The 27,491-nt window shown below is 28.4% G+C and overlaps 1 protein-coding gene across 2 annotated transcripts in view; it reads right to left on the bottom strand.

Annotated features, from left to right (window-relative positions):
* Positions 1-27,491, bottom strand: part of LOC136977511 (UTP--glucose-1-phosphate uridylyltransferase-like) — a 73,787-nt gene that overhangs the window by 20,307 nt on the left and 25,989 nt on the right. For both annotated transcript variants that reach the window (XM_067273010.1, XM_067273002.1), the window contains exons 4-10: positions 25,156-25,338; positions 21,721-21,854; positions 19,619-19,687; positions 14,378-14,511; positions 10,379-10,467; positions 9,003-9,071; positions 8,589-8,620 (exon numbers count right to left, since the gene is read on the bottom strand). In XM_067273010.1, coding sequence (XP_067129111.1) covers positions 8,589-8,620; positions 9,003-9,071; positions 10,379-10,467; positions 14,378-14,511; positions 19,619-19,687; positions 21,721-21,854; positions 25,156-25,338 — 710 coding nt within the window. The remainder of the gene's footprint in view (positions 1-8,588; positions 8,621-9,002; positions 9,072-10,378; positions 10,468-14,377; positions 14,512-19,618; positions 19,688-21,720; positions 21,855-25,155; positions 25,339-27,491) is intronic.

Below are 27,491 nucleotides of genomic sequence, written 5' to 3'. Positions count from 1 at the left end.
AGAGTTATTGTTGGAATATTAAAGCATTTTATTCCATAACTTACATTTTAAAATAATTACATTTGTCATTTTAACAAAAACAAAAACAAACATCTTACAAACCCAATATTTAGATTAAAGCCAAACCCAATGTAATCCAGCAATCATTTGGGTTTGTAAGATGTATATATTTGCATATATACCCCATGCCAGGATAAAGTAATAGCTGGATGAGTGCAATAGTGAAGAGTTACGAGACCATTGTTATTCAAGGCCTAGTTGTAACCCCCGTTAAAAAATTGTGATGTCAAACTACTGGTCATTTACAGTTTTACTGGACAACGTGATGTTGGATATATTGAAGCTTGTCTTTCCAGTTCATTTTATAAGTTTATCAAATTGGATATTATTTAGATATTTATGTTCATATAGTTTATCAAAGGCAAGACATTTTTTGATTATTAATTATATAAAAGTAAGAAAATTAGGGGTATTTTAAGTACATAACTAATTATGTACTTAAAATACCCGTAATTATTATGTAGGCCATTTTTAAACATTTCCAAATTAATTCATAAATATACTTTAAAAGGAAAGACATTTTAGTTATACATTATATTTTTTCATGAATAAAATCAGTTTGATTTATATATTGGATATTATAAGTAATGATAAGATTTTCTTGTTGGCAATTCAATATAAGACTTTGACAATTGCTACAATCTGTGATTTATACAAGTTATCTAAGTTGCCCCATTTATCAAAATAATTTCTTATAATTCTATGTGAAATGAATAAACTAATTTAATTAGGATAAAATTGGGAAAAAACTATATAACAAAAGTTAATAATATATTGGATTGTCTATAGTAGATATGGGTGAGAATATGTTACTAATTATTTTACATTATAACTAAAAAGAATTTAAATATGTGTATTCACTTAATAGATGCCTCAAAGATGCTGTGTGACAGGCTGTAAAAGCAATTACTCAGAGTACACAACAGTTCTCTCTTTTCCCAAAAGTCCAGAAATGATTAGTAAATGGATTAAAGCTATACCATGTAATGACTTTTCTCCTTCTATAAACAGTGTTGTGTGTATTAAACATTTTGATGAAAAATTTATCATCAAAGAAGATAAAGTAAAAAGAGATGATGGGTCATGGTTAATAGTTCCTAGATTAAGACCAAAACTAACTGAAGATGTCTATTCTTCTATATTTCCAAATTGTCCAGCTTACCTTTCACATAAGCCTCCTGCCAAAAGAAAAACCAGTGATGACATAGGAAAAGAATTAATTGAACATGATAATCAACAGTTTTGTGAATGATGCCAAAAAGATATCATTAAATCCTTTGCAGACTTGAATGATGATATTTCCAATCATGTTGCAAATTCTTGGTTGTATTTATTTGATACAGAATATGTTTTATTATATAAAATTACAGTATCAGATATTCCACAAGTAACCCATGCTGTTAAGTTGTTTCAAAATTTTTATATATGCATATATTTTAATGAAACCCAATTAGATAACTTTAAATGGCTGATAGGATCAGAAAAAAAGTGTGATCGATGGTCAAATTTGAGGCATTATTGAGTCTTTTACAAGGCTACAATAAAACAGAAGTAAAAAATGAAAGATAAACTGCATCAAGCTGCACAAATAATCTCAAAATGTTTAAGCACCCAAGAATGAGGATCCTTTTGAATTTTCAAATACAAAACTATCATTTCTCTGTGAACAGATAAATTTGTTTAGTTCAAAACAACCAAGATACAGTTCTGAGATTTTAATATGGGCTTCCATGTTATTTTTTCATTCTCCAAGTGCTTATAGGCTCATTAGAAATATTAATGTTTTGACATTACCACATACATCCTATTTGAGGAATTTTACTAGTTGCATTACTAATGATATTGATCCAAATACTGAACATATCTTAAAGAAAAAGTTCAATGCCTTAACTCAAAAGATAAAATAGTTATACTACAATTAGATTAAATACATGTAAAACAAGTCATTATACAAAGGTGGTAGAATTTATGAATTAGCAGTAAATGAAAAAAGTCAGAAGCTAAATGTGTTTTGGCATTTCTAGTGGCATCATTACTTTCTAAAGAAAAAAATATTATTGCATTATATCCAGTTTGCAGTCTTAAAGCTTCCAGTTTGCAGTCTGAGCAGTTAGAATTAATAAAACAAGTGTTGAAAGTTCTAGCGAGCATTGGTTATCAAGTTATTTCCATGGTTGCCAATAACAACAGAATAAATTGTAAAATGTTTACTCTTTTTTATAGTGGTGAATTAAAGTATCTGTGAAGAATCCATTCTCAGAGGAATTGATTTTCATACTATTTGATTCTGTGCACTTATTAAAATCAATTTAAAATAATTGGATAAATCAATACCATACTAACCAGACATTTTTTTTATCCTGACATACAATAGGAAACAAAATGTGTTGCTAGTTTGGTTCATCTAAAAGAGATATTAAGAGCAGAAGGCAGCAAAATTGTTAAATTTGCACCATCTTTGTCTCCAAAGGTTTTATATCCTTCATCATTGGAAAGACCAAATGTTTCATACACACAACCTTTGATAAAACTTGTGAAACTTTGATAAAAAAAAAGTAGCTGCAGCTCTGCAGGTATTTGCATAAAATGCAGATTATATCCAGACAAAAGATTTTATTGAAAGAATTGCAACATGGTGGAATGTAATAAATGTAAAACATCCAGAGAAGGGGAAATGATTAAGAGATCTTTACTGCAGACCAATATATACTAAAGATGATGAGCAAATTAAATTTTTGAATTGTTTTATAGAATTTTTAGATGCATGGGAGAAATTTAACTTGAAGCAACAGCCTGGAAGATTGTCAGATGAAACACATTTTGCTTTAAAACATACAACTTATGCTACGATTCATTTTATTGAATATTTATTTAAAAAATTTTCATTGAAGTTTGTACTTTTAGGAAAATTTCAAACAGATAATCTTAATGCTAGATTTGGACAATATCACCAAATGTGTGGTGGTAGTTATCATGTTAGTGTTGTGCAGGTTTCAGAATGTGAAAAAAAAATTAAAAATTTTAAATTTACTAAAATTGAAATCAGAGAATAGGGAATTTCAATATTAAAGATTTGATGTCAGCTCAAAAAGAAACTTTTATGCAAGATTCCTTTAAATCACAGATGGATATTTGTTTTGAATGTTTTGATGATGTTCCTATTGAATGTGAAATGATAACAGTTCCTTTGTCTACCATTAAAATTTTAGTTTTTATTGCTGGTTATGGTGTTCATAAATTATTACAAAAGATTTCATAGTTTAAATATTCTTGAAACCGTGTTTTATTATATGTTGAGCACTAAACACAAGACCATGTTATTTATCAAACACTTGGCTTTATTCCACCTCTATTAGTTGATGTAATCTCACCTTGTGTCCTGTCGATGTACGCAGTATCCATTTTGTTATGTTGATAAATAACACGGTCTTGTGTTTAGTGCTCAACATATAATAAAACATGGTTTCAAGAATATTTAACTTATAAGTTTTTGTCATAGAAACGGCAAATTCCATCAAGAAAGAAAAAATTCGCACGTACAGCATAACAAAATGGATACTGCGTACATCGACAGGACGCAAAGTGAGATTACATCAACTAATAGAGGTGAAATAAAGCAAAGTGTTTGATAAATAACACGATCTTGTGTTTAGTGCTCAAAAGATTTCATGTGAAAAGTGTAAATCGATAATATCTTGTTTAGATAAAGAAAGGAAATTACAAGTTTACAATAAATCTGTAAATTAATTAGTTTAAATACTTTACTTACACATTTCCACTCACTTGCACTTATTCTCATAATAGTAATAAATATTTATATATTAAGTTAGATTTCTCTGTTTTATTGTATATAATATATAATAAGTTTTTGTAAAAACATTTACAGAAGTAATATGTAATAATAAATACAGATTTTTTAAAAATGAATTACTATTTTTTGTAAGATAAAAATTAATAATTGTAAGTCTTGATATTTTTATTTGTTTAAAAAGTTCATATAATAAATTTAAAAGTTAATCATACAGTGTTGTTCTTTATTTCTGAAACTTTTTTACTTAAAAAATTATTTAAAATATTTAAATATTACATCGATAAATCAAAAGAATTATTTTTAAAATTAATTTAACATAAATGATCAGCAATGCTTTGATGATCAGCTAAGGAAATGTCCAATACTGTGACATCATAACACTTACAACCAGGCCTTGAATAATGATGGCCTCGGTTACAGGCCATGGATGCTGAATCATCCTCAGTTGGCACTATAATTAACAGTATGGTTATATCTAAATTAATAGTTCTGGAGGCAAAAATCAGACAGAGGTCCAGGTAGCATAACTGATAACACAATGCATGGTAAGTGGAAATTGTGAATTTGAATTTGGGCTAATTCTTTTTCCAGAAACTTCTAAATTAATTATTAAGTATTAATTTAATTATAGTTATCATATTTACCAAGACATGGCACCTGTAGGCCAAATTTTTTGAGATTTATTAGCAGAAAATTATGCAAAGATAGTGGAAATATTCCATGTCACCAGAGAGCAAAAAAGTTTAAGGTGACACCATTGGTTGGGAAGGTAATGTTGACAGTTTTCTGGGATTGCCAAGACATACTGCTTACTGCATTCCAGCCTCATGGAGAGATTAACAGTCAAATCCTACACCAACATTCTCAAAAAACTGTGCTGTCATTTGATGAAAGCAAGCAAGACTCCTTACAAAAGTCATGTTACTGCTGCATGACAACATACATCCTCATATTGCCATTAGGACTACAGAGACTCAGACATTTTGTTATTTACATTTGTCTTTGTTTTAGGGACCATCGGAAGTAGAAAAAGAAACAGCCCTCATAATAAAATTTTAAACAGCATCAGTTTATTTTTTATGATATATCTTTTCTATTTTATGTTCTCTTGCAACTAGTATTTTAGTTCATTTTTTTCATAGTATATTTACATTGCAAGATAGATTACAGTAGAGCATCATTTATCTGAGAGCCGGTCAACTGAAACGTCGGTTAACCAAAAGCTTTCTAGTTGGACTGTGTGGTGCTGAATCAAACGTTTTCGATACTAGATTAACTTCTAAAGTATAATTTTTTTGTTTTTATATTTTTCAATATATTCATTTTGTTTGTACAAAATAAAGAAATAATTTTTAACAATACAATAGCCTCGATTATTATTATAAAAATTTTTGTTAGGCTTAAAATCAACGAAAATTCAACACAAAGCGACATGCAACGGAGAAAAATTTCAACATCGGATAGGTTAATATATTTTTTCGTACATAATCGGTTATCCAAAAAATCAGTTATCCGAACAACCCCAGTCCCCAATTGATTTGGATAAACGACACTCTACTGTATTTAAATTAAACTGAATATATTATATCATATAACAAGCTCATTTACTTTTTTCTCTCGTTTTTTTTTTTAATTTGTAAATCTGTTTTCAAAAAATAATAATGGATTCACTAATGGTTTTTCATTGAGTACTACATATTATAAAAAAAATAAATATAAAAGAAAAGTAAAACAACAAAGAGAATGTCAATTAGAATATGTCTGCATATGACTAATATTTTAAGATTGGTATAATAAATCATCTGAAAATTGTCTATGACATACAACTATAAATTTTGCTAAAGGTTTAAAATTTACAGTAAAGGTTATTTTTGGCTAGTGTTTTTGCAATTATCAGAATAATTTTAATGCATTAAAAGATTAATAATAATGCAACTACTTGCATTATTGTATTTGTATATTAGTTTAGTTTGTAATGTATATGTAATGATTTTTGTATTCCCTGCATCATGAATTCTTCCAAGTATGACTAAATAAATAAAATAAATAAATAAATAATAATGGCAAAAATAATATAAAGAAATCATACTTTATTCTAAAAAGATTTTTATAATAAAATATTTTTTTAATACTATATTAAGCATCATTTATTGTTAAATCATTAATTATAAATTACCCTGATGTTTATGAAAATATTGACTATGATCTCTATGAATTGTTGACATGTTAAATTGACTTCGGTTCAAATTGACTTCAATGAGACGTGGCATTGAATCCACAAAAATAGTGAAAAGTGAAATAAGTGAATATCAATCTATTCCTACAACAAGATATTTTCATTTATGAAAAAATATTGTTGAAAATTAGTTTATCCTAGAGATCCTAAATTGGATTAAGATCCGGAAATAATGTTAAGGAAGCAAGAGAAAGGTTTAAAATACTCAAGCCATCATTCTTTGATATATCTAACTTAGTGATTAGATAATTAGATATTTTCAGGCTGACAGTGCATTTTCCATTGGAATAGACATGTAGTACTGCTGTGTTACTTTATTAGAAAATAACATTCAAGTATGCTTTAAATTTCAAATGAATTATCTTAATGATATTCAGAGACCAGTTATTTACATATATCACTATTCCTCTTCCATTAATCTTCACTCTCAATATACAACATAAAATGAAGGAAACCAAAAGTACTAATATATATGTGTTTAGTAAACCAAACAATTGCCATAATTAATTGAGCTATTTTTCACTACTATTAATAATTAGATATTAAGTAATTTGGTATTAGTAATTACACATTAGATGTCATTTCTAGGTCTAATGTCTACCTCTAATACCAAATTACTTAATATATAATTATATAATTATTAACAGTAGCAAAAAGTAGCCTGATTAATTATGGCAATCATTTAGTTTATTATTATTTTTCATTCTAGCAATGATGTGGTATGAAGTTATTAATACATCATGCTTGCTTAGCAAGCCTGATGTATTAACTTTTCCTGATGATTTAATATTTCTACACAAATGCATGGCACGCATGTGTGTAGAAAAGTTAAACCAGCTTATAGTTATAGTAGGGGGGATGTAATCTGATATAATCTCCGTGCTATCAATATTCAACTCATGCCATGTAATATAAATAAATATTTTAAAAATTAATATTTTTATTTATATTACATGGCACAAATTGAATATTGATTGATGGAGCAAAATATGGCACTTCTAATTAGTATGGAATTTCAAAACTACATTTTTTTCATTTTATGTAGGAGAATAAGGCGCATCAAATGCAAGTCTTGACCTAGGCAGTGTGAAGTGCGCAAATACCGTACACAAAGAAACTGAAAATTTTAAAATCAGAATCTTTAATTTGCGTAACAGGATACAGAAAATTTTGTGGGATGCCAGCTATAAAATCTCTATCCCTGACAGGTATATATATTAGTATAGTTACCGACAATATAAAGAGAATACTGACATAAGCTTAAATCTCGCAATGATTCTTTTCTTTTTTTACAAAATAACCAGTCTACTAAAAGTAATTAAAATATATGTATATCTTACAACTAAACTTATAATTAATTATAATTAATGTAGGACGATGGATAAACATAGAATAATAAAGTAAAGAATAGAAAGAAAAAGAAAGGGGTACCCAAATATTTCGGCGTTATTCACAGTGTGATATATATATATTAGACGGATCACTTCATAATCACAAAAAATGTTAATTTCTTCTCTAAAACGTGGATTGCTTAACAGACTTGGATGAAAAAATACTCTTGAACGTTTTTACGATCAGGATTTTCCGTCTTTCCCTCGCACCTCTTTGTAGTCTCCACGTGGTTCCAAAAGCGTGGTGGAGAGCTACTTTTTGCATGTCTTTCCTCGTCCAATCCTCTCCAAAGAATGAACACTTGGTCCCCATTCTACCCTGAGGGCCGCATACCATCCCATTGTCCTTAAGAGACCACCTGCTGTTATGCTGTTAAGCACCAGTTGGGAGAAAATTCCAGGAAGAGAAGATAATAGTAATAGGAAGAAGAAAGAAAGGAAAATATATATTCTAATATAAAATTAAATACAACTGTACAATAATGGCATTTAGCCACAGCAGCATAAACTCTAGTGCTGGCTCTGTAAGTAATGATGATCTTACATTAAAAGAGTTAATCAGTTTTGTTGCTTGCAACAATTAGACTTAACCTGCTCTAAATATTGGGTACTCCATTCTGTAACCTTACTTTTTTGACTGAATTGCATCATCTTACAGATGTAAATGAAACCACCTCTCTAGTAACACCAGCTGCATATACTAATAAATCATTTGTCTTTGAAAATCCATTAAATTTATGCATTTCTCTATTATTGATGAAATAAAATAAGCAACGCTAAGATCACATGCCTTTACAGAAAGTGTGGCATTATTTACTTTCAAATATTAGTGTAAGTACAATTTTGCATATCTTGACTGTAAAAAGTTTGTAAACTGAAATAAAATCACTATATGAAAACTTAGTTTGTTACTGACTGATGTTGTAAGCAATATCAAAAGATTTTATCATCAGATCAAAAAGCATTTTATATTGATATAATTACAGACATAAATAAATGTCATAATTCAATTTAAATAAAATATAAAAGTCAAATTTTAAAATAATAATACTTTATTATATAATTTATAATTAATAAAAACAATACATACTTGAATTTTTTTACACTTTTAAACTCATCTACCTAAAAATATAAAAATTAAGACTTTTGTATTATACTTCTTTGGATACTGCATTTGTATTAAATAACCATATCGTGATAGAAACGTTAAAATGCAGTGATATTTATATAGTATAATAAGATAAATATAATTTAAATATTATATTTGTCAGAAAGACATTTATGTTCCATTCATTTCAAACAAAATTTGTAATTCAAATCATCATTTCATCCTGAAGACGGTTAATAAAGAAAAAAAAAAAAAAGCCAAAATTGTTTGAAAATTAAAAATATGACTGCATTTTAAGGTTTCTATGTGGTGTGGTTATTTTGTATTATAATTATTTGTTCAATATATACTGTATATATAAGCATACATGCTTTAATGATAATTTATATTACTTACATGATCTTTTGGTACTTGTGCTATTTCAAGTAACCTTAATTTTCTTTCATAATTTATGAGAGTACCTCCCTGTAATATACAAAAGTATTTTAAAATATTTTCAAATAGCACTTTTTACAATAATAAAAAGAGTATTTAAAATAATACATTTATTATACTAAAATAAAATATAATTAATTAATAATAATCTACCTAAAATCCACAGCAGCAATTTTTCAATGACTAAAAAGACACTTGTAATTTGCCCAAATTCACATTGTTTTCTTGGTAGATTAGCAGTGAAATGATACAATTTGCAAAGGCATTTAATAATTAAAAAAGTAAAAACATCTCCAATTTATGAGTAACTATAGTTATGATGACTAAACATAGCACATTAAAAATTATTTGAGTCAAATTTGTTGCACTCACTAATCACCCATAGAATTAAATGTAAAATGTAATGTTGTTATATAGTGTTTATTTAATTCAATTTTTATTGCTAAAACATGAAAAAAATTTCATCAAAATGTTTAAATGTCAAAATTAGATTAAATTTTTACTTTTCTAGCTGCCAATAACATGCTAATCTAAAAATAATTGAATTTTTAACTATGCTATATTAACAAAGAAAAGTTTAAAAAAATGAATACATTTTATTTTAAACTTCAATTTAGTAATATTAAAACATTTAGCAATAATGAACAATCACACATTGTATGCCATGTCAATACGTTAGTTATGTATTAGAAATAAGTTAATTTTTAGATTTGACTGTAAACATCAAATAGTAAATTTTAGTTTTCAACGTTCTCACAACTAAATTTAACATTCTAAATAAAAGCTGATATATAATGTCAAGTCTAAGTCTTCTACAATACTGAGTTTAACTGTTATGTGCTAATTTACTAGAAGCTTCCTGTCCTTTAAATTTTGTATTTCTAAATCACATAGTACATGATACTTCAAGGACTTATCATACATTTCCTGTATGATAAGTCCTTGAATTATCATGTATTATATTATGTGCTATTATCCAAGTAGGCTAATTTTAAAACCAAGAAACATTAAATATCACAAATATGATTATTTTTTCAATATTTTTTGACAGTTCTGTATCATTAAAATTTTTGTCATGCAAAGAACATATTTCCAATTAGTTACATATTTCATATCTAAAACAAACTAACAAAATATTCAACTAGTTCTTTATTAATCACTATCCATGTATATTATATTAATCAATACCTACTCAGCTAACTTTTCTACATTAACAGAAGAATATTAAAATAACAGAGTAATGATTATATCAATTAATCCAATATTGGTAACAACTTTGAAACTTAAATGTAAGAAATAATAATAATAATACATTGTCAACAAAACATTTTTCTTACTTTTACATCTGCATTTGTTTTGTCAGTTACTTCCATCAGAAATTCCGGATGTGGTTCTTTTGTAGGATTTAACAAAAAGTTTAATATATCTATTAATTCATTAAGAAATTTTTATCTTATCTATTAATGTCTTATATGCTAAAAATTTGATTATATAAGTAATGTAGATGATCCCTTTGCAAAACACACATTTTTAGTGTAAATAACACATCTCATGCCATCTGCCATTAATATAACAATATTTAAAATGACTAATAGTTTAAATGCTAAAAAGGATCCCATACAATCCTTATGGGTTTTGGTCTCAAGAAATTGACTAAAATTTTAGTGTTATAGTTCTTGACTAACTGATGGAAAGTCAACAGGCACAAGCTTGAAAATGGCTAATTCTCTTGCTACAGCTGTTTGAATCTATTGAGGTGGTAACAAGGGTCTACCAATTATTTTAAAAAATAATAGAGCAATCACTGTAGATGGAAAAAACTAAGTACTATTATCTTTTAATATATTCCATAATATGAAGAAGGATCCTGACACAGACTTAAATATGACAGGAAAATTCTTCATTTTAAAATACACGGTAATAGTAACATATTGCTGCATAATATGAATGTGATGCAGAAGTGGTTGACTGTGCAGTTAAGTTTAGATTAGCAGTGACATGGTGATTAAGTTAGCACTGTTTTATTTAATGACATTTTGATATTCTCTACTACATTGAATCATTTTCATACCATATCATTGCTAACATATATATACATATATATATATACATACATACATACATTCTTTCTTACATTACATTCTTCTATTCATACATTCTTCTTGTATATATGTATATATACATATATATACATTCTTCTTTAACTGCACTAATTAATATACCCAATCTACTAGTCTGACTACCGGTTTATTTAATCCCTAAACTCTTCTCTAACCTTTGTATCAGGTACTTCCTTTACTGTCCAAAAACAAACGTTTTCGGCCTCACTTGAAGTCTGCTTCAGGTTAATCAAACAAAAGAACAAACGAGAACTGGCTTCCAAATTATTTGAATTAATCCTCGAGGATTAATTCAAATAATTTGGAAGCCAGTTCTCGTTTGTTCTTTTGTTTGATTAACCTGAAGCAGACTTCAAGTGAGGCCGAAAACGTTTGTTTTTGGACAGTAAAGGAAGTACCTGATACAAAGGTTAGAGAAGAGTTTAAGGACTAATTAATATTTCCGTCTCGACACCTATCAACCTTTAAAATGCAGACTTCTAATTCCAAACATTTTCGGTCTTTTCAAAAGGCAGCCTTTGGGAATACAAATCGAAACGATTCTTTCTTTAACTGACTGTTTGTTCTGGAACGTTATAAATTTTAACTTTAAATTTAACTTTAGATTTAACTGTGCAGGCTCGTATATAAATACCTATAAACGATGATGTTACTCGCACCAATATACATAATAATATATGAATAAATAATTAGCCACTCGTCTCTTAATTATTATTCAAAATTATGCTTGCTCTCCAAGCGGCTGATATTTTACTGGACTCTCTAAAATTTATTGTGAGTCCTTCTTGGTACGTCTTATATATCTGCCATGCCTCCACATATTTCAAGTGCCTCTTGTCATGGATCTTTTGTATTACAGTAGAGAGTCACGTATCTGAATCAATTGGGGACTAGGGTTGTTTGGATAACTGATTATGTACGAAAAAATATATTAACCCATCTGATGTTGAAATTTTTCTCTGTTGCATGTGGCTTCGTGTTGAATTTTCATCGATTTTAAGCCTAACGAAAATTTCTATAATAATAATTGAGGTTATTGTATCGTTAAAATTTATTTTTTTAATTTGTACAAACAAAATAAATATATTGAAAAATATAAAAACATAAAAATTATACTTTAAAAGTAAATCTAATATCAAAAAAGTTCGATTCAGCACGACACAGTCCACTTACTCATCTATCTTTAAATTTAATAGAATTACATACATGCAACATAGAGGAGTAGCAATGGGAAGCCCTATTGCAGGAGCTTTATGCGAGATGGTCGTTCGAACTTTATAAAAAGAAATATTACCGAAATAAGCAACACATTTGGTATTATGCACGCTACGTTGATGACGTATTGATTATTTGGGATAAAAAACCAGACATGCAACAAATTATCAAGGATGTCAATTCCAACAAATTTGGCCTAGAACTGGAACTATAGCAAGAGGACAGCAAAAGTGTGCACTTTCTAAACATAGAAATAGAATTTGAGAAAGGAGGAGAGGTCATAACAAAAGTGTACAGAAAGACGACATATAACCTGCTATTTATACCATGGAACTCACATAACCCAGCACCTTATAAAATAGCAGTGTTCTGGGCATTAATAAAGAGAGCCTACACACACTGCAGCAAACCACAAGACAGAATGAAAGAATTAGAGTATGTGAAAGAGCTAGGCCAGGCAGTGCAGCTACCAAAATACAATAAGACCCATCATTAACAAAACAAGAATAGACGATATAGATAAGGTTGAGTGGGAAATAATGAATGAATACACGGTTATGGACTACATGGCTCCTTTAATAATATTTACAATGAAATAGGAACAGCAACAAACAAGAAAGTAATTTTTAAAAGAAATCCCACAGTTTACCAAATACTACGCAATGACAAGGAAGAATTAGACCAGAGCTCAATTCCAGGGGTATATAGGATTCTGGTTCACGATGCAAGGAGACATGCAGAGCTACACTACATTGGGGCAATAGGAAGATCGTTAAAAGAAAGACTGAAAGAGCATGAAAAAAACGTGCGTAATGAGCAACTGGTCACGGCCCTAGCTAAGTATGCTATTGCAGACCCGGAGGAAGTCACTGTGGATTGGCAAAGGGCTAAAATAATACAAAAGATCCATGACAAGAGGCACTTGAAATATGCGGAGGCATGGCAGATATATAAGACGTACCAAGAAGGACTCACAATAAATTTTAGAGAGTCCAGTAAAATATCAGCCGCTTGGAGAGCAAGCATAATTTTGAATAATAATTAAGAGACGAGTGGCTAATTATTTATTCATATATTATTATGTATATTGGTGCGAGTAACATCATCGTTTATAGGTATTTATATACGAGCCTGCACAGTTAAATTTAAAGTTAAAATTTATAATGTTCCAAAACAAACAGTCAGTTAAAGAAAGAATCATTTCGATTTGTATTCCTGAAGAAGACTTTTAAAAAGACCGAAAACGTTTGGAATTAGAATTAGAAGGTTGCATTTTACAGGTTGATAGGTGTCGAGACGGAAATATTGCTAACATAACTACACATTCAATCACACCCATATTGCAATCGTGTTGTGCATTGAAACATTTTCCTGTCATGTTTAGCAGTCAGTCCCAGGATCCTACTTTACATTTTGGAATACATTAAAAGATGATTAAATGTAGTTTTTCATCTACAGTGATTGCCTGTTACTTTTTAAAATAATTGGCTGGAAAGAGACTTGTTACTACCTTGTATATACACTTTTCATATATTCAAATGACTAAGATAAGAACTAATGATTTTCAATCGGTGCGCCCAATAAGATTTTTCATCAGTTAGTCAAAAATTATAACAAACTAAAATTTCAGTCAATTTCACAAAAGGTCAAAATTCATAAAGATTGTGCAAGGCCCTTTGTTGAAAATTGAAAAGATAAATTATTTTATTTTGTATTTTATTACCTTTAAATTCTTAATATTGTTACTTGAAGACAAATACAGAAATATATAATACACATTGTATAATTAATACATAATGTGTATTATACATTTCTGTATTTACACATTGTTATAAAAACTAGGAGCTTGTAATGGTCTGATTTTATGACACTTCCACTATGTATCTTCACTACAGTCTCTCAGTCATATTTCAATTATATTTTTCATATATTCTAAAGTACAATTATACTATACCTTTACATTAATAATAATAATAATAATTAGTGATAAAAAAAGGATACTTATATCAACTGTAGCACCTAAATTATCAATATTAGAAACGAAACAAAATTGTCTTCCTTCATCAATGAAATGTTGAAGTAAACCAGAATTATGAAATGCATCATAAAAATCTCCATGTCCTGGTGGATACCATCTATGAAAGAATAAAACTTACATCTTTCATCAAATTATACAAAGTTTCTTCAAAATTCTTCATATTACTAAGATATTTCTTTATTATCCATTATACCAGCATTTCTTAATCTTTTTTGACTCTCAGCACACTTCTACAATCATGCAAGTTCCATATCTAATAATAAGGTGATACATGATTGTATCACCTTATTATTAGATATGGAACTTGTCAACAGGTTGATTGTAATGGACTTATTGACAGTCTCATAATATTTGATTGTTTCTTTCAATAAACTTTTTGTTGATTGAAATTACTTTCATTCAAAATCAAGATCTTGTTCATTATACTATCAATGTTATTGTACAAGTGAGAGCTTTTAAGCCAAACACACGGAGCTAAAAAGGTCCATTGTGCACCCAATGAGAAAGAACTTCAGAAGTCTGATCTCTTTAAAGCAAAGACAATAAATCTCTGAATCAGAATTTTCCAACCTATGGTACAGTACTTTCAAGGAGTACTCAAAGAAATTTGTAATAGTTGCCAAATTTAATTTCATATTAGAATTTTATTCAATTTATACTTAGGTGCAGAAAATTTTAAATCACCTAAATCTTTAAAAACCGTTAACTTTAATTTTTCTTAAATATTTCACAATATACCAAATGACTGCTGGATTAAATTGCTACTTTACTGCTATTATTTTAAATTAAATTCTAAATTCCAGCTTCAGGCTGATTCTTTTCTTCCAGAATATAAATATTAATTATAATTATTAAATTTAATGAGAAATGACACCTAAGGCCTACATCTAGTACTGAATCATTTAAAATTTAATTAAAAATAACCTGATTTAATCTAGCAATCATCTAAAATATAACTAAAATATCAGGCTTTGGGATATTTATATTTATTTTACAATATTTTATATATTTGTGAGGGGCTGGTTTCAGTTACTTTAATTTGATTCTTTATATATCAGTTACTTTAATGTCTATATAGTAGCCTGATATTAATGTTAATCCATGATTTGGGAAATCTCCCTTTTTATTTAAATATTTTATCACATTTCACACTTTAAGCTTAAATGCCTTGATTTCATAAGTTTATCAATTGTTTCAGTTAATGTTAAAATTCATAGTAAAAACAAGCATTTCCTATATTTTCTCTTTATTTGGGAATGCTTTACCACACAAGTACTCTCATGTAAGTTACTTTTTCCTCATTTGTTTATAATTTATGGGTAATTAGCAGTCACATAATGTAGATTAAACTTTAATTGTCTAATTATAAATTATTTACATTTAATTATGCAAAATAACATATTTTCAATATCATCATCACATGCTTTACACAATTACTGAACAAAAATGATCTATCCATTTTCTTGTAAAGAAAATCTTATTATATAAAAAGTTAAAAATATATTTGAACTGATTAGAAATTCTTGGAAGTTATTGCAAATTAATTTTAAAATAAGTTGACAATTAACAGGAAGTTACAAAGGAAGGAATAATCATGCAATCAAAAGAGCATTTACTGGGATTCCTCCAAATTCTTATTGAAATCATGTACAGAACACAATTTGTCTGCATATATAGTGAAACCTGTCTAAAACAGGTTTAAAGCATCTAAAATATGCTAAATAAAGCATAGAAATATATTTTATTTTTTTACATATTTTAAAATTTGTCATTTTAGTTTAATTCATCTTGCAGCATACTAGCTGGAAATCACTGTATTAATTAGAGGAAGGAAACAGATTTTAAGATATTAGATTTGCAAACATATTTTGACTTCAAAAAATCTTTTTTAGTGTAGAATAAGTTTTCAGACTAATAATCAAATACAGACTATTTACATTGACACAATCAAACAACATAATATCTAATAATAAAAAATAAACGGGAGATTAACGCTCTTATTGATAAATTTTGTAACCCAACAAATAAACATCCTACTACCACCAGCCAAGACCGAAAAGTAGTTCTCAACTATATTCCTTTCCTACATTCCATCTTTAAGAAAATAGCTCGCAAGAACAATGTTAAAATGATCTATCGACGTAATCCTACGATTTACAGAATTCTACGGAACGATAAGTTGAAACTAAATCGAAACAACACATCAGGAGTATATTCAATCCCATTAACTGACTACCGTTTTAATTCAGAGTTAGTTTATGTTGGTGCTACCATGAGGTCTTTAAAACAGAGGTTGCAGGAGCATAAATATTCAATTACTAAACACTTGGACAGTACTGTACTAGCAGCCTTTGCAAAAGAACAAGATATCAATATTTATTGGGATAAAGCTTCCATAATTAAGACTGCCACTAACAAACATTTTATTAAATACATTGAAAAACTCGAGATTTACAAGGCACATAATACCAAAGGTTGCATCAACCATAGAGATGCTGATAGTCTATCTAGTGCATGGAAATCTTTTTACTACATTTAATTATATTAATACTTTGTTTTATTTTACTGTTTAATTTGTACTATTTTTATGTTACTTTTATTTCATGTTATTTTTATTTTATTTTTTAAATTTAAATTATGTTATTGCTGGCATTCTATTTTTTGTTCTAATTCTGTTTAAAGAATTGTTCCATTTTCAATTTAAAGAGTAACTGAAGAGGACTATTAAAAATAGTCGAAAACGTTTTTATTTTATTAAATTTTACTTGTTTGCTGGAAATACCAAGGTGTTTTGTTTTCATTCCATAATATCTAAAGAGATTGCATACAAATTATTACATACCAAAGTACCATATTACAAATATATATTGCAAATAATCTTAGATACTTAGATATCACACACAAAATATATTAAGACCAAGTCATGATCAAAAAAAGAGAGAGAGAGAGAAATTCATCATCATAAACTAGACATAATATTCATTAACAAACAAAAATTACTTACATCATAGACATACCTGTTCCAAACACCTAACAAAATAAACACCAAAAAATTTTAGTAAATACTCAAAACTCATCCATAAAATAAAATGCCTGTGGAAAATAAGATGCCTATCATGCCTATAGTCATCTCTTACACAGGCATCTTACCACATACCACAGAAAACTCTAGAAACATTATGTCTTAACAACAGTGCATATATCACATTACAGAAAGTAGTTATATTAAAAATGTTAGTCAAGAAATTCATAAATACAGATACATATGTACATAAACAAAACAACAGTCTGTTTTGTTAGCTATGCCTTAACCTAAGCCCAGAATAGTACTAGGCACCAGTATGAACTCATTGAGATACAATCCATCAATAATAATAATATAGAGTAACAAGATAATCTGATGATAAAATTATATCAGTCTAATTAATCAAACCATTCACTCTATATTATTATTATTGATGGATTGTATCTTAATAAGTTCATACTGGTGCCTAGTACTATGCTGGGCTTAGGTTAAGGCATAGCTAACAAAACTGACTGTTGTTTTGTTTATGTACATATGTATCTGTATTTATGAGTAACAAGATAATCTGATGATAAAATTACAGTCAAACCTGTTTTTGTGCGGTCTTTTTCTGTGCAATTTTTATTTGTGCGATTTGTTTTGTGCGTTATATGAAAATTTCAATCAAATTGGAACATAATTGACTCCTGTAAAATTTTTAAAAACTCTATTGGTTCTTTTCTATGACATCAGCAGGTTTTTTCATTTTTTATTCAGAAAAATTTTTTTCTCATACATTTATTTCGGTCCTCTCTTATTTTAATAGCATAAAAACCATAAATATTATGTTATATTTGAACAGATGCTGTAAGTTAGCTCCCCTCCAGCTTTAGACTGCAGGTGTAAAATTTCATGCCTTGTTAAATGAAATAACACTTCCTGCAGCTGTATTTATCAAATAAAATCATTATTTAATGATTATTTTTAACTTTTTAATGTTAGATTCCTATTTAAGTGGAAATATTTAATTAATATAAAAATTAAAATTCTTAGAGGATTTTTTTCCCCATTAGGTGTTGCAGAAAAAGGCCCAAGGAGTTAAAAAAGCAATTCCTAGTTATTTCGTACGGTTTCGAGTTATTTTCTACGTGAGACTTTTTTTATGCGGTCCCTATTCACCACATAAAAAAAATATATTTTTAATTGTGTTGCAAAAACAATTTTTTATAGCCACTCGTGAAGTTTTGCGCGATTTTTTTTTAATGCATTTTCCTTTATGCGGTCCCTATCCCCCGCACAAAAACAGGTTTGACTGTATATCAGTCTAATTAATCAAACTATTCACTCACTAATGAAATGTGAGTTGCAGCAGACCTTTTATAGCAAAAAAAGGTACAGTCAAAGAATATCAAATATGTTACCAGAAAAATCTGAAAATCTCCAAGTAAAATATTGTGCACTTCACAATATTAAAATTCAACTATTACATCTCTTAGAAGTGTGTTCAAATAGTCTAAGCATGAGCAGCTTATTTTTTAAGGATGATTAAAATAATATAGAGCAAAATAATAAATGATAGCATTTTCTTTTGTCTTACTATCAAGTTTTTATTATTATTAAAATATTATTTCACTTATTTAACATTTTGACTGTCATCAAATCATTGGATGAAATTTTCTCAAATTTATTCAATCATTTTATTATATTCAATATTCAATTTACAACATTACTTGTCAATCAACTTTTAAACAGAACCTCATATTTGTCAAAAAACACGATATAAATTCCTCTACAAAGGAGAAAAAAAATCATTAAAATGTTTGATTGAAAAATAAAATTCAAAATGCAGCAAAGAGAATTAGGAGTGGAGATGAATTTTATTATTTAGAAGCTATACCACTCAAAGAAAAACTGCATAATCAAGCTATGTCCAGTATACAAAAATAAAACTGCCACAAACTACATTGACCAGTCTGTTGAGCTGCAAAGGTAGTCAAATGAAGCACTGCTATTATTTACATAAACTTATTACATTTTAATTTTTCAAAACATATCAAAAATTTTATGAACAGTAATTCAAAAATTCTGTTTAAAATTTACTATTTTTACAGAATGTAATTTAAAATCTTGAACAGGGAAAAAGAATAATAAGATTTTCTTAAAACTAATTATAATAAAATTATGGAATATAATTTCTTACGCTTCAAGATCTGAGTCATCTAAAGATGTTGCAATAGGCAAAAGACTCTCTCTATTGATTCGTGGATACCTGAAAAATATTTCAATGAGTTTATTAAAATTTTACAGTTTCATCTAATATATGAATTTTAATTTTTGAAGTTTAATGTTCATCATGTTTGAAAATAATAACAACTATAATAATAGTATAAATAAAGTATAACAAATATTTAAACGTAAACTATGCAATTGCACTATAAATTAAAAAAAGAAATATTACAGAAAATACAATGTGTGTGTGTGTGTGTGTGTGTGTGTGTGTCAATTAACTATAAATATATAGTAGTATAATGTGGTATATTATAATACTATGGTAGTATTGTAAATTATAACATTTATGGTTTAAATTATTATTTATGATTAAACAATGTTTCATGTATTTAAAATTACACATATTTTCCTTATATAGTAAATAAAATTTATTTTCTTATTCATACCATGCAAATCCTAAATGAAAATATTTACAAGAATATTAGAATTTGAAGAGGTTTAGTGGTCAGAAGATGTTTCAACTTCCAGCAAAACATGTAAAATATATCAATTCACAAACGTTTTCAGAATCCATGTGATTCCAGCTTCAGGTTTGTAGTATAGCTCAGTGCATGTCTTATATTGGCCTATTCAAATTTGAATTCTACACATGCATACTATTCAAAACGAACTCTTTGAACATGAAGCTGGAATTAGGTGGATTCTGAAAATGTTTGTGAATTGATATATTTTGTGTGAATTGATATATTTTGTGTGTTTTGCTAGAAACTAATGAGATTCAGTGGTCTGAAGATTATCATGTTTCCAGTGCTAGAGAAATACATTTTGTTAAAATTTTAAAGAAATCTGTATCAACTAACAAGGAATGGCATGATATTGGAGGTCACCAATTTTGATTAAACTCAGTGAGGCTATAGAGCATCCCAATAGTTGGCATGTGTCAAGCAGTAAGGCACACTATTCAAAATTAAACAAGAAAACTGAGATTGAAAATTGCATAATCACTCAAAATCTTCAGCATTTCTATCATTTATAGAATGATTGCTGACTGTGTGAATGCACCAGTTTCATAATCACTAAGTTGATGCTTCAATCTAAGGGTTATCAATGGATTATTTCCCCTCTAAAACCATCACTCACTTTATTCTTGATATATTTAAATTTATTTAAAAATTTTAAAGTTATAAATTAAAAAATGTCATGCAACATTTATTTTTATCGACAAATTAAAAACTTTATAAAACTGCAGAACTGTTCACAATTAATAAAGCAGCACCATGAAATTTCATCTCAAGAAGATGCAATAAAATTACAATCTATAATACATCACCAATTTAGCAGACTGATATTTGAAAATATTATATGGTACACATGGTCTCTTCCAAATTAGTTGATGACAAATATTTTTGAACATTAATCACATTTGTTTTTCCAGTGTCATATGTAAATCTTATTCAATGCACACATTGAAGAAATGTATAGTAATGCATGTTTCTATGACAATTATCATCCATAAAGTTGTTCTCCTGAAGACACACAAATTGAATAATGTTGATAAACGTAAAAATGTAATAAAAATGAACAAAATTATTTTGTTTATATCTTATTGTCTTCTCAAATAAATTATAAATAAATTGTAAACTTTTAAAGATTAAAAACACTTATTTTGCTGAAAAAAATTGTTTTCTGTAAATATAATTTTAAAATGTTTCAGATAATCCAAATATCATGAAATTTAACTCACTTTAAATTAAATATTCTGAGTAGCAAATATGCTTTGTACTTAAATTCATTAAAATAAAATCATACATCTAACCTAATGCTATATGAAGATGTAATATAGAGTTTGGTTGAAAATAGATATTGTAAATATTAAGCAATATTTATACTGGAATATTTTTAATTAAAATTTTATCTTCTGCATTTGCATTTTAGATAATTTTAATTTAATATTTTAGCAGTATTAAGTTTTAATTAGTAGTGTTAAGCACTACTAATTTAAAATTTTTTATAATTATTTAAATTTTAAATTATCTAAAATATTAACTATGATAAATTACTAATTAATTTTACCTGCTTTGCATAAAAGTATATATCTTTATATTAAATCCCTTATATTTTCTTAAAACCTTTTGTGTTTCTTCTTCTGTATTAAAGGAATTCATCAAAACTAAAGGCACTTCAGCATTATAGGTCTTATTAAGATACTAAAAAAGAAAAAAAAAACACCAAAATTTTTAAAGCTATTTTTAATATAATATAGTTTCTTAAAATTTACTACCATAATTTTCTGCATGTAATCCACACACTCATATATTCTGCAAAAATTGCTAAAATGAAAATAAAAAGATATACACAAATTGTCTAAAAAGAAACCAAACTTCTGCTCTAGAAATGTAACTAGATAGCACAACTAGTTTTAATAGTCAAATTCAAAATTTTAAACGTTATATTATCAATCATGTGCAATTACATTTGAATTGGTTCAGAACAATCCTTTGTGTGTTGTGAAACATAAGGATCTATTTTGTGATCCTCAACAGAAAATTGCAGGGAAGAACTGTGCCAACATCAAGTTCTGCATAAAACTAAAGAAAACTTTTACCGAAACAAGTATATGGGGATGATTGCCCAAGCCAAACACACATTTATGACTGATTGTCAATTCAAAGATGGCCAGGAGTCAACTGAAAATGATCCGAAAAGTGGTTGTCTGAAGATGTCGACTACAGACAGTAACATTAATAAAGTGTGACAAATATTAGGAAAGGATCCAAATATGACATGTAGAAGTTGTCAGAGGAGTTGGGAGTGTCAAAGGTCTCTGTCCACATAATTCCACATAATCATTTGATCAAATGTAAGGTCTGTTCCTGCTTTGTTCTGCACTCACTCACTGAGAAACAAAAGCAGGCACTCATTCATCACATTCAGGACATCATCAAGATGGCTCGCCGCAATCCAAATTTTCTCAAAAATATTGTCATGGGTGATGAGACGTGGTACTACCAATACAACATGCCAAAGTTCCATCAGATGAGCCCACAATGAAATAACTTTGTTTCCAATAATTGTGGGTCAAGACCATGCTCCTCTGTTTTTATTATTCCAAAGGCATTGTGTACAAAGAATTCGTCCCAAATGGCCAGAATGTTACTGAAGATTATTATTTGAATATTTTTGAACGTCTCTGGAAGCGAATTTTACACATATGGCCAGAGTATCGTGCTCAAGGAAGCTGGACACTGTTGCATGACAATGCACCCTCACACAAGAGTACCATCGTTTGTGAATTTTTGGCTCAAAAAAGGTATTGTAACCCTAGACCAGTGATTCTCAACCACCATGCTGTGGCACTTTAGCGTCGAGAGATTTTTGGAGTGTGCCGTCACTGCAAATATCCATACATAAATGACATCAGACAAATACTTTAATTGATTCTACTTTTCTAGGGTATGTTTGGAAATTGTAACTGGTGTTATTAGTAACTGCCAGTAGTTACTAAGACGTTTAGAAAATGTGACCTAAATAACAAACTGCATTTAAAAGTCGCTGTTATGACATCACCGGTTGTCCTGCGGAACTTACTGAGGTAACCGTGTGTGCTGCCAAATTTTTAATTATTAAAAGTGTACCGTGATGAAAAAGAAAGGTAGAGAATCACTGCCCAAGACTGTCCACCATATTCTCCCGATCTTTCTTGGGACTATTTTCTGTTCCCAAAACTTAAAATTCCAATGAAAAGGACTTGTTACAAGGACATTCACAAGATTGAGGCTGCAGTGACTTCAATACTGAACGAAGTGCCAAAATAGGAGCTGAAAAAGTCCTTTGAAATGCTAATTACTCATTCTGAACATTGTGTTGATGCAGAGGGATCTTATTTCAAATAAATAAACATATTTATAAATTTTTTTTCATTTTTCTTCCTAGAGCAAAAGTTTGGTTTCTCTTTAGACAACCTGTGTATACTATAGAATGGTGTGGATTATGTAATCTCCAAAGTTGCCATCAAAAATGTCACAACCCACATGAAATTCTGATAATATTGTCCCAGTCATTTAATTTTTTTTCTCCCATTTTACTTTTGTTATAATTGCATTCATTTATTTTAGAAATTTACTGTAAAGTAAAAAACGAAATATTTGAAATGAAAAACTCAACTGCATTTTGGTGAAAATACAAAATAAAGCCAAATAATTGTTTTTTTATTGCTTTGTTTCATTTGTTTTATTTATCAAATAATAAATTATATGATGATAAATACTTTAAAACAAAGTATACTACAAATGTTATTGATATTAATGTTTAGGGTCATCTCAGGTCAAGATGAATCTGGAGTAGCAAAGTGGAAGTGTTATTTTCAGCAGGAATGATTATATCTTAAAGCAAAGTAAATCAGCAGTAATAATTTCCATCACTATCATTATTAATTTTATTAAGAAAGTTGCATGTAGATATGGGTTTACAGGTGCAAGAATCTACATGTCTTTATTTGCAAAAAATATATCTATATTGTCTGACAACAAATAAAACATTTTCGATTCAAAATTTTCTTACGTATTTTATTTAAACATAATATTTTAATAATTTACATACATTTCTCTAATAATTTACTTATCAAAATTATATGAAAACAATCAAGCATCAATATTTTATTCTGACTGTGGCCCTGTAGAGTTTGTGCTGGTTCCCCAAAAGTTGATTTTTGGCCTAAAGCTCCCTTGAAATGTTTTGTAGTCACATTAGGGCCACAGAACTTTCATCATATTTGGTACTCAAAAAAAAATATGTTTCAAATACAAATACCAGTATTTGGTGTTTGAAATTCTTTTTTTTTTTTATTATATTGCCAGTTCTGCTGTTGATGACGTGTTGTTTTGGAACTCTGACAGTGCACATGTGCATTCTCCAACACTGACATTGTGTTCTAATCATCCAAGTACAACAATCCACTATGTAATGAATAAGATTGACATATCTAAGAAAATGTTCAAATATGCACAACATTCAGTTTATTTTGACTCATACTGTGTATATAATATAAACACATTTAATTTGCATTTAATAAATAAAAATATAAATAGGACTTTTTCACACTGGTAAACACCTTACTCTAGTCCTTCTTTTTTGCCGTTACACCATCAGCAATCCTTAAAATGCACAAAGTTACGGAGACAACCTTCCTTTTTAGGCTACTGCCTTCACAAAAAATGTACCTGTGTGAAAAAGTCGTATTTATATTTTTATTTATTAAATGCAAACAACACCGGCCATGTTCCTTTTATTTTTTACTTAACATTTAATTTAGTTTAATAGTCAATTTTTATGTTTAGTTACTTAACAGTAATCACTAGAAACAAAAAAAAAAAATCTTATCGCACTTGGTTAAATACATTTTAATTTCATTTATCTATGTATTTTTTAATCATAAATGTTACTGTTAAATATCAATTTGACATAATTAAGATAAAATTTGGTTATATTATTTATAAAATTAAATAATACCTGTATCTGTTGTACTGTTAAATCAAGAAATGTAAGATCATTTCTAACAGGAATAATGGATTTTGGTCCAGTACATCCCATACTTGTTCCTAAACCACCATTAAGTTTTACAACTACAAGCTTATTTAGCATTTCTTTGATATTATCACTGTGTGGTTCTTCAAGACTAGAATAATCATGAACCTGTTAAATAATAAAATTTATTAATAAAATATAATGTTGAATAAATAAAATTTTGATAATTCAGAACAATTAAAATGTCAAATACTCATTAATATAGGAAAGATTTCAATAATAATAAAATTATACAGAAAATTTACTCAAAATAACCAGTTTTCATATCAATTGGACACATTAAAAATTTTATAAAATTTTCAATATAAACAAGAAACATAATAATACAACATCTTATTTAGAAACAAAATTTAAATTCTTATCTTAGTTTATCTTTTAATGGATATACACATACATTTACTAAAACATTTGTGATGACCAACAAATACTTTCTAAAATCCATCAGATTGTTGAGACAGATCTCACTTGCCAAATGCAAGTGTTTTCCTTTAAAAATACTTTATTTTAGCTGGTTTATGTAAAGTATAGGTCAGTTGCAGTTTCATTTTCATCCCTCTTTACCTTGTCACTCTGCATAACTTTGATTCCTCCAAAGACAGCTAAGTTGCACAGATAATAAAATTTCTTTAATAGGCTTTTGATCATTTTTGCTCATTCCACCAGCTATAATTGAATAGCAGATTAGCCAATGATTAGAGTCTGGATTAAAACTGATGAATGGCATAACATGTCCATATATATTTGTCAAGCAAGTACCAAAATTGTGGAGACAAAATTCTTCCAATCCCAATTCCTCCCATGTCATTAATGGTGTGTGGTATTTTGGGTATCAAAAACCACAATCATCAAAATGATCATCAAGATCAGTGATGATAGTATTCCAATCAAGTTCACCCTTCAATAATTCATTATAAATTTTAAATATGACAGCTTGCTTCTTCAATTCAGGATTAGTCTTCCAGAATAGAACCAGATCATTATAATACTCCTCACTAATTCATACAAGTGCAGGATGGCTGAAAAGTTACTGTGCAGTAGAAAAGATTTAAGCTAATATTAAAGTAAAGTTTTACATACAATATTGCAGTTTCTCCAATGGCAAATGCTGAAAATGTCTCCCAGAGACTCAAAGACACGTCTGAACACAACACTGTCTATTGTCAAACACATTCTGTACGGTGGCAAGAGTGATCTGGTCTGTGTTGGGTAATTGCTATCTTCAGCTCTTCCAGAGTTGTGAATTGTTCTTATAAACTCATCTCTTCAGAGATAAAAATCTGAGGAGTGATGAGATCTTAGATCTCATATGCAATACTATATGTATAACTTTAATGTCATAACAAATTTCTCACTGCAGAATGCAACTTTTCAGACAACTTGTATTTATAGATAATGGTCATAATTTTATCATTATGTGATATTAAAAATCCATATTTGATAGACTTTAGAACTTGACTTTTCCCTAAATGGCATTGTACAGTTGGTAAATTATATTGCCATCATAATTTTCCACAGTTGTTTTAATGCTCTTCTAGCATATCATACAGAGAACTACTGCTAGCAAATACTTTCCCATTCAGTGTACTAAAAAAATCTGTACATCATAAATGTCTCTTGGTGACTGCTACTCAAACAATATTAACATACTCTTTTATAATGATATTTGAAGAAGTAAATCACGATGGATGGTTTAGAGTGGATCAGCTGCAATTCATTTATTTTTAAATTATTATTACAAATTGCATTTAAATCAATTCTTAATGTCTGTATTATTCAAATTTACTTTTTAGCATTAATTAATTACTTCTAGTGATTAATTACATATTTTTGTCATGATAATTTATTAATTAAATACATTAGACCTCCATATAACACGGTAGATATGTTCCAAGTTATATGAATCCGTGTTGTACAAGTCACTTAGATTTTACAAATACATGAGCAGTTCACAATCCAAAGTGATTAACTTACTTGTTATATTTAAAATAACTTTCTTTAGTAATCAGGCTTAAGGCACTACATGACAACAATTTCTATGGCCACTGAATAATAAATGTTTTTTTCCACAAGAAAACACGACTTTCCTGCCTAAACTGTCCGTATATATGAGTGCCACTGGACGGCAGTCATCCAATCAGTGTCCTCGCTATGCTGGTAGCTCTGAAGTAGGTCCACTGCTCATCCACTATTCAACCAATCTTGTCGAGACACAAGTCGGCCATGACAATCAGTCTCATTCTTTTACCGTGTTATATGAGCCT

This window comes from Centruroides vittatus, unplaced genomic scaffold (assembly GCF_030686945.1).
Source record: "Centruroides vittatus isolate TY-2023 unplaced genomic scaffold, ASM3068694v2 contig_1114, whole genome shotgun sequence".
Classification (NCBI taxonomy): domain Eukaryota; kingdom Metazoa; phylum Arthropoda; class Arachnida; order Scorpiones; family Buthidae; genus Centruroides; species Centruroides vittatus.
Note: the sequence above shows the minus strand (reverse complement) of the source record. Positions and strands in the feature narration are given on the sequence as shown.